This window comes from Salvelinus fontinalis, chromosome 2 (genome assembly GCF_029448725.1).
Source record: "Salvelinus fontinalis isolate EN_2023a chromosome 2, ASM2944872v1, whole genome shotgun sequence".
NCBI lineage: Eukaryota > Metazoa > Chordata > Actinopteri > Salmoniformes > Salmonidae > Salvelinus > Salvelinus fontinalis.
In genome coordinates, this window is record NC_074666.1 from 41,180,569 (window position 1) to 41,190,401 (window position 9,833).

The 9,833-nt window shown below is 40.4% G+C and overlaps 1 protein-coding gene across 7 annotated transcripts in view; it reads right to left on the bottom strand.

The window, feature by feature from the left end:
* LOC129819003 (ubiquitin carboxyl-terminal hydrolase 28-like) overlaps positions 1-9,126 on the bottom strand; it is a 28,516-nt gene extending 19,390 nt beyond the window's left edge. For all 7 annotated transcript variants that reach the window (XM_055875516.1, XM_055875507.1, XM_055875479.1 and 4 more), the window contains exons 1-5: positions 8,954-9,126; positions 2,949-3,063; positions 2,716-2,797; positions 2,182-2,344; positions 243-329 (exon numbers count right to left, since the gene is read on the bottom strand). In XM_055875516.1, the coding sequence (XP_055731491.1) occupies positions 243-329; positions 2,182-2,344; positions 2,716-2,797; positions 2,949-3,063; positions 8,954-8,974 (468 nt within the window). In that variant the 5' untranslated portion in view covers positions 8,975-9,126. The remainder of the gene's footprint in view (positions 1-242; positions 330-2,181; positions 2,345-2,715; positions 2,798-2,948; positions 3,064-8,953) is intronic.
* Between the last annotated feature and the right edge of the window lie 707 nt (positions 9,127-9,833).

Genomic DNA, 9,833 nt, shown 5'->3' on the forward strand with positions numbered 1-9,833 from the left:
AACACTTTACAGTTTTCAACAATATCTCTACATGCAAAGTTCAGCCCAACTTTCATGAGCAAATATAAACTCTTAAAAATGTATATACATTTGTATAACATGTACACTGTTTATAAATGGTATATAAATGCTTATTCAAGGAAGTTAGTACCAGCCAGCCCTCCACTGACTCTTCAGTCTCTGGGATCCAAAGGTTCCCTACTCTATTCCTCGGGGCTCCTGGCCCTCCATTGGACACTCACCGAGTGGCTCTTACACTTCTCCAGGATTCGCTCAGACAGGCAGTAGTTGAGTACCAATCTGCGGAACACGGGCAGGTGGAACAGGGACTGAAATAACAAAATGAGATTGGTCACCTTTCCTTAACACCGTCTTTTCATTTGAAAAACGTAACTGTCGAGGATACTTAAGGAGGTTTTAACACACAAGAGTCACAGTTAAGCAAACAAAAGAAAATGCCACTGAGAATAATATAACTGTTTTGTGTGATATGGGGAGATGGTGATTTTCCTCTCATAACAAGACAAATCAATGTGATTGTTTTCTATTTATATAAATTAGTGACATGATGCTTCATTGATGCTGGGGAGCTGTAGTATGTTTTATTGCTAAGTCTTAACTCTGTGTAACATATACAACACAAAATAATGGAGCATTACGTGCAGTTTCGAAGCGACAACAATATACCAGAGTTTTTGATCGCATTATGCCTATGTGTCTTCTCAACTTTCTCGTTTCCCAGAAACCCAATTACAGCTTATCACAATCTTACTGGAAAGCGTACCACACCAGATACCACAGAAATATGAGTACACAGCCACATGGAGGTCATTTAGTGAGTCTCAATCAAACTTTCTATGACCAAATTGTGATGAAAATAGTGAAAAAAAAGCGCAAACAAGCACAATCAACAGAAAATGTCATCCGGGTTTGCTAAAGAAAAGATTGGATTTAGAATGCAACTATTTCAAACAACTTCCCAGCCACTCAAAATGTGTGCATTCCTTCCTATCCCTTGATGATATTCCTATCCCCTGAGGATATTTCCTCTGGGGTTTTAGTGCTTTTTCGATGTGACCCATATCTGAATGAAATTAAGACAAATGAGCATTCCCATTCGGCCTAATCTACCGATATAAACTAATTTCAGTCCAGGCTACAGAGTTCATCGCCTGCTCTATCATCACAACACTGCACTATTTAATTACCCTTGCAGTCTATCAATATCAATGAAGGCTTGAATTTCAGCGGGGCCACCTGATAGGCCCAGCTAAATTCAGTCTGGAATGGACACTTAATAGTATTAGAGCAGCAAGAAGCTTTTGCGTCAGGAAAGTAAAAACCCCACCACCGCACCTCATCTTTCCCCATCCTCCTGGTATTACCGATAACTCAATTAGCACAATATGGCTTGATTGTGTGGCAACTGGTTGAAAATTGATGTTCTGAAATGTTTGGTTTCAGTTGAGAGAGCAGGAGGAGAAGTCAGGTAATATCTCTTGACAGAAGTCAACATCATTCAGCGAATTGGACACAAACAAACGTGTTAGGGGCCTTCTCTCCTAGTTGTAATATATTGAACCAAGTCACACGAAAAGTTTTGAAAGGTTTCAGAAAACAGAAAGAAGTTGTACACATGGCCACCACATAAACACCACTTAGGAGGTGGTGGAGAAAGTCAAGGTCGTATTACAGAGACCAGAGGAGTCCTAGGGATTCTGCAGACCAACACAAAATTAAAATACAACCTTTACTGTACGATATCAACCATGGTAATTGTCTCAAGAGGCTTCAAATGAAGGTTGACAATTACCAACTCCCCAAAGTTCCAAACTTGATAACCATATAACCTTTACATAATGCAAATGCTTGTTAACAGCCAAGGGAAGAAGCTCATAGGAAACAAAAACAGGTGTGTAAGAGAGAGACAGAGACCGAAAGAGAGAGTCACAGCCAGGGCCGACTGGTGATATAACAGGTGGGCCTAAATGGCACAGCATTAAGATCCACAGCACAACCCCAGAATTTTCCACTAAAATTGTTATCCTGTTCATATTGGGGTTCTCATCTCACTGGCACAATTCTCTTTTACTTGTGCATATATTTTGTGTATATTTTGCAGTGCAAGCTCGAGAGCAGACTCTCTTAATAACTTTTTGTGAATACTGTGTGTTATCTCACCTGTATGACGGCACTGAACCAGCAGGTGTTGCCCATGTTGTGGATGCCCACAGGCCACTCATCCTGGCGGATCCAGTCTGCAGGGCTGCAGCTCTCTCCCTGGGCCTCGCAGTACTTCCTCTTCACCCGTGCAGCCCTGTCCTCCACACTGGCGTCCAGTGCCCTGGTACACACCAAAACATGTCACTCATCAACTGTAGGCAATGGTCTGATTGAGTTACACCTGGGTTGTGTTCATTGGGCACCAAATGGAAGAAAACTGACTCAAATGGGGAGGGAGTACATGAACTTGTCCAATAAGAAATGCTCATTTTTGTTTTCTGTTACGAAACGTTTTCTGTTGCGTGAACAGGACCCTGGTATTTCACTGTCATCCTTTATCGTTTACGTTATTTATTGCTCATACCACTGTGTTCACTTCAGATATGATCACTTTTTAATTGAGAGATTACTTAATTGGTGACTTTGTTCAGCAAGAAAACAGCAAGCTAAGGGGCGATAGTGAGGTACTGGACTACAATACCACTACTATACCTGTTGAGCTCTATCTCCTCAGCCTGGGATTCTTGCAAGCTGAGCTCGATGGCTGTCTGAAGGTCATCTTTAGGTGGAGCCCCTGAGGACATTTTAGAATGAGTCACAACACAAAGCATAGATTTTATGTATTCAACATCAGATATCAGTCTGCATTGGGAATTAAATAATATTTTTTGTTTATCACCAGACCCTCAGCATTTTTCTCCTTTCCTTCCCAAATTCCGGCCTACTTTTCTGGGTCTCCCTGTTGGCTTCTGTGTCTGCGGTTTCCTCAGTCCCCTGGCCCTCCTCTGGAGGCTGTGTGGTCAGCAGTCCAACAGCATGGCTGATGTCCCCCTGGCTGACCTGGTATCAGAGAGTGGGCATTACAATGGGACCTTTCCAAGAACTATAGCTCTACCCTGGCCTTGTGCCAGTCTGTTTCTGATAACTCTGACTAAAGACATAGCAGCTAAAGCAGAGATAAACCGTACACCTTAAGTTTCACCTCTACGTGACTGAGTCCTTCTAAAGGATCTGTTCCAATGGGGACAGAGAGAAATAGGTTATCTAAAGAGTCATAAGCCTGGTGAGGGAGCCAGCTGATAAAAATGTCCGGGACAATGGACACTATTTTACCATTTAAGCAGGTAAGTCACTGAGAACTCATTTGCAATAACAACCTGAAATCTTCATAGCTCATATGTACAATATGCAGGTTCTCTTTTCAACTAGTTCATACTCATTGACTAATGGTGTAAGCATGACATCTCACAGTTGTAATCTTAGACACTAATTCAGGGGCGTCAAACATATGGTAAACAAAGAGTGTATTCAAGAGCATGTGTTTCAACTGATGGAAGGCACAACACAAAAAAGTGTTTTTAGATAATTTACGTTTAAGGCAAGAAATTATCAAATAGTTTGACAACCCTGTTCATTATCTTTTAAATGATAAAAAACAACTATCTTTTCCAGTGACGAAGACATGGATGTATCATGGTATGGTATGCAAAATGGGTCAACTTTGAGCACATTTACCTCCTGAATGTATTGGCATTCAGGTCCAAAAAGTCACTTTCTGACTACTTCTTCCATGGGCAAACATGTATGGAAAGTTATTTTTAAATCAAAAGGGATGGAGGAAACCTGGCACCATCCCTACGGTGAAGCATGGTGGGGGCAGCGGCAGGGGCTGGGAGACTAGTCAGGATCGAGGAAAAGATGAACAGAGAAAAGTACAGAGAGATCCTTGATGAAAACCTGCTTCAGAGTGCTCAGGACCTCAGACTGGGGTGAAGCTTCACCTTCCAAAAGGACGACGACCCTAAGCACACAGCCAAGACAATGCAGGAGTGGCTTCAGGACAAGTCTCTGAATGTCCTTGAGTGGCCCAGCCAGAGCCCGGACTTGAACCCGATCTAACATCTCTGGAGAGACCTGAAAATAGCTGTGCAGTGACGCTCCCCATCCAACCTGACAGAGCTTGAGAGGATCTGCAGCGAAGAATGTGAGAATCTCCCCAAATACAGGTGTGCCAAACTTGTAACGTCATACCCAAGAAGACTCGAGGCTGTAACCGCTGCCAAAGGTGCTTCAACAAATTACAGAGCAAAGGGTCTGAATACTTATGTAAATGTGATATATATTTTTTTATAAATATATGTACATTTACAAAAAAATATAAAACATATTTTTTGCTTTGTCATTATGAGGTATTGTGTGTAAACTGATGAGAAAAAAAGCAATTTCAGACATTTTAGAATAAGGCTGTAACGTGGAATGTGGAAAAAGTCAAGGGGTCTGAATACTTTCCGAATGCACTGTATACAGTACCGGTCAAAAGTTTGGGCACACCTACTCATTCAAGGGTTTTTCTTTACTTTTACTATTTTCTACATTGTAGAATAATAGTGAAGACATTAGAACTATGAAATAACACATATGGAATCATGTAGTAACCAAAAAAGTGTTAAACAAATCAAAATATATTTTAGATTCTTCAAAGTAGCCACCTTTTGCCTTAACAGCTTTGCACACTCTTGGCATTCGCTTCACCTGGAATGCTCTTCCAACAGTCTTGAAGGAGTTTCCACATATGATGAGCACTTTTGGCTGCTTTTCCTTCACTCTGCGGTTGAACTCATCCCAAACCATCTCAATTGAGTTGAGGTCAGGTGATTGTAGAGGCCAGGTCATCTGATGCAGCACTCTATCACTCTCCTTCTTGGTCAAATAGCCTGGAGGTGTGTTGGGTCATTGTCCTGTTGAAAATAAAATGATTGCCCCACTAAGCAGAAAACCAGATGGGATGGCATATCGCTTCAGAATGCTGTGGTAGCCATGCTGGTTAAGAGTGCCTTGAATTAAAAATTATTTACAGACAGTGTCACCAGCAAAGCACCCCCACACCATTACGCCTCCATGCTTCACGGTGGGAACCACACATGCGGAGATCATCCATTCACCTACTCTGCGTCTCACAAAGACACAGCGGTTTGAACCAAAAATCTCAAATTTGGACTCATCAGACAAAAGGACAGATTTCCACCGGTCTAATGTCCATTTCTCGTGTTTCTTGGCCCAAGCAAGTCTCTTCTTCTTATTGGTGGCCTTATTGGTGGCCGTTTCTTTTCAGCAATCTGACAATGAAGGCCTGATTCACGCAGTCTCCTATAAACAGTTGATGTTGAGATGTGTCTGTTAATTGAACTCTGTGAAGGTTTTATTTGTGCTGCAATTTCTAAGGCTCGTAACTCTAATGAACTTATCCTCTTCAGCAGAGGTAACTCTGGGTCTTCCATTCCTGTGGCGGTCCTCATGAGAGCCAGTTTCATCATTGCGCTTGATGGTTTTTGCGACTCCACTTGAAGAAACTTTTAAAGATTTTAAAATGTTTCATATTGACTGACCGTCATGTCTTAAAGTAATGATGGACTGTCATTTCTCTTTGTTTATTTGAGCTGTTCTTGACATAACCCTATTTGGTAAAAGACCAAGTCCGTATTATCTTCTGTATACCATCCCTACATTGTCACAACACAACTGATTGTTTCAAACAGAAGGTTTTGGGTAGTCTTTCTGTCAACCCAGAAGATAGTTATCATGATCGCTAACTGGCTCCACTAAGAGAATAATAGACAAACGCATGCACCACACAGACATACAGGGCAATATTGCTGGAAATTAATTGGTAGATAATGTTACCTTTGGCTTTTTAAGCCAATTGAGGATATTAGGGGTGGGATAATGTCAATGTGGATTTGATGGGATGGTATGCAGAGAATGTGAGCGGAGTGGAGCTGGAATGGAATGAGGAGCAGATTTTTTTTTATATTGGCCCGTTGGCCTTCACTCCAATTTCGCTTCTTTGCCACTCAGTCACAAGCTTTGGGCATGCTCTGCCCACCATTTTCATTTCATTTTTAATTAGGCATATTATGTTGTATTTATTTAGCCTATCCCACCACTAAAGTGCAGACTTATTGATACGAGTCGAGAAATAGGTCACACAGCCTGTGTAATTGATAGCAAGACAAAGAATGAGCCCATGCAGCAGCATCGGAGACGTTTTCATTTTTATACAGGATATTGTAAACAAAAGAGTTTGTAACAGTGCTATAGTTGTCTACCAACTGTAAAATGTGAGTCAAAAGTATGTAATCAAACAATCAGAGAAAAAGCAAGTTGTTTTTTTATAACAACCACTGCATTTCATCAGCTAGGTCCTTGTTTAATAGCCTACGACATGTTGAAGCTTCTTATGATAGCCTACATCAAAGCCAAATGGTACATAGTCACAAAAGTAGATGGGGTGTTTGTTAAATTAACTTTTTAAACACACAATGAATGGAGGGAATTTGGAGGAGCAGTTCTTTTCCCTGTGACGTCTGACTGATCTTTTGCCAAGCAGGGGAAAGGATTTTGAGCGATGTGCAAAGACCGCTCCATGAGCGATGAGTGAGGTTTCCGACTGGTCCACTCCACTCACATACTCTGATAGTATGGGAGCTTGAAGTATCTGATACTTGAATGATTTGTTTATCACAGTTTGTGGTGGAACGTGAAAAAGACATGCACTTTCAGAATTGTTCGGCGAGCTACTCCTAGGCAGGCTAGCTCACAATCCAACAGTTGGAGACCCCTGCTGTGGATAAATCAACTGTCCAGTAGTAGGTGCTGCCCATCCTTAACCATGGAAACGCATTTCTTTAAATTAAAATCTATGTATTTTTCTTATAGTAATTGTCATTGTTTTTTTTACAAGTCAACAAATAAAAAACTGTGAAACCTATAAGGAAAGCATTTCTTTTGTAGAGGTTACATTCTCAGATTATACACTTTCTTATAATACTCATAGATGACTCGTTATTCATATATTTTGTCTCACATATATCATACCATATCTTCATAGGGAATTCAACACAATCATGTATTCAATTGTGTGTGTAATTTAAGGCATATAAGTCACATAGACAAATACACCATTGACATATCAGAAAAAACATATTCTTACCAGATCCTTATTAGATTTTGTACAAATAATGTTCTTCGGCCATACAAGATTTTTATTTGATTTTTATGATTATTTTCCATATGGGCAGTGCCAGGTTGAGGGAACAAAGAAATTTGATTTGTGCGGATTTCATTTCTAGTCCATATTTCGAGGTCAATTTTTAACTGGAGTAGTGTCGTTGGAAGTAAATAGGAGTCTATGTGAGGCTACAGTATATATTCCACCACGTACTCTAACCCAATGTTTCCCGAACCGGTCCTGGCCCTGCACATATTTGATCTATTCCAACACTAAAACACCTGATTAGTTGTCTAGTTGAATCAGGTGTGCTAGTGGATTAGATAAAAAATGTAGAACAGCTGAGGGTCACAAGGATCAGTTCGGGAAACATTGCCCAAAACAATTACAAGTACTACATGAATGGGATGGAACCAACTAAAATGTTGCTATGCCCATTGTTTGCCAGTTTGCAAGATCAGATAAGTCTCACATAAGTCCACAGCCTGGTAAATATGTTCAACATCACTCACTCATAGTGTACAGGAGTCATGATCCATTTATACCTAATACAATATAACTTAAAGTATCCGTAACCAGCCATAGCTGAGGTTTTGAAATGATACACCAGAACAGTAGTGGCCAAACAGTTAAAATAATATATATATGTGTGTGTGTGTGTGTGAGCTGAGAGGCATGAGGCTATATAAAGCCCCCCCCCCCCCCAATAGCAGCAGGTGGAAATGTCAGGGTAACAGTGTGGCAGACATATATGGAGAGCTGTGGTCTTGGTCAGCCTCTATTTTGGGCCCTGAAATGATAGCTAGGTTTTAAGTGACAACGGCAGTGGATGTTTTTCCTGACATACACAAAAAGCCACTTGAACCCTAACCCAGATTACTGTAGATAGGACATTAATTGGGGGGGGGGGGGGGGGGGGGACAGTTATGTCAAGCTATAAATGGGGGCTATAAATGGGCTAGAGACATGTTGATTAATTACTAGCCAAATAGTGGACCAACTCACTAAAACTCTATCCCAAATGTCATAAATCTTATCATGTACTTTGTGAAACGTAATGTGTAATTTGCCTGGCCTTGCATTCCACTGTTACAAAATAGAATAAATAACCAATAGATACAGTGAGCAAATTAGTGTGAAACACAACAAATGGGAATTGTTTATGATGAAACATAATGAGTTGAAGCTGGTGGGGTTTTGTTCGGTTAGTAGGACACTAGCAGACTAAACTCCACTCCATGGTGAAGTTCATCATAAACTTTCTTCACCATGGAATGGAGTTTAGTACGCTAGTAGGATACAGGTATATTCCAAAACGATGTGTAGGCTATGCATGGTGTTAGTGCTTTTGACAGACTACCTTTCGCTAATTACAGTTATTGCAAAGATTTATGACAATAACATAACTATTTTTCCACCTGGTTGTTGTGATACGTTGAACGAGACGCCATTTCAAACATATTTGTAGGTCAGACAGAATACTTTGTGACAACAGTTTAGAAACAAATAGAATCTCCCACACTTGAGATAAGTTGAAACAAATGTGTCATTCACTGTTTCACAAAGGAATAAGGTCGTGTCGTGATATTATTTAGTGGCTATCTACACAGAAAATGTAGGATGTATCTCTTTTGGTTAGTTAACGATCTCATGCAAGGCTGAAGTTTTTTGAAATGTCACTTGTTGCATTTTCATTCCACTCCGTTACTAACTAGTGCTCACCGAATTCGTTGTTTTCCCCATGTTCACTCTGTTGTTCAACTCTCATAGCTGAAAAGGCCGAATGTCTTGTTTATTTCCCCAAAATGCCTACACTTCGGATTTAAAAAAAAGTCCATCTCACAAACAGCCACACCCAAGCAGAGCTGAGAAGAGGGTATTCGCCTGTCCAAAAAACGGGCGCGCGCACCCAAATTGGTTGCGCGCGGTTACGGCAATGGACAAATAACCTTCAGACAAATTATTGATACATCATTACAAGGATAAATAAACGTTAACCTAAACTGTTTTGAAATATGTGCACCTACTGTATAGGCAAGGGGGGTTCTTCCAAGGAATCTTTAGTTGAAGCTCATTTACTGCATTTCTACTTAATTTTAAAACTCTAAAATGCTATTTGGAGAAGAGAAAAAACAAGCAAAAATGACCCCAGACATAAAAAATGACCCCAAACATTATCCCCTTGGCTGCTGTAGCTTCATTCACCTCAGTCGACAAGGGACATAACATTCTACAAACTCTACTTTAGTAAATCAATCAGCAGTTATGTAACTAGCCATCTAAAGCCATCTTTCACCTCTGCACTGCCTCAATACCAAAGGAGTGGGTCTGCCTCACTCCTTAAAAAAAGTATCAACTTACCATGTTAATAGAAAATCAATACAGATGCCACTCAAACTTTCCCACACAGGTCCATTTACTGTTGAAAGCGAGTAAAGAAGAGACATCTTAAACTATCCAGAATACATTTTAGAACGAAAAGAAACAGAAAGAAAGGAAAATTACTTTGAAGATCATCTGACATTACAACATTTTGAAGGGGAGATTTAGGTGTATAAAACTGATTGGGGATCTGCAACTGGTTGCTCAACATGATATCTAT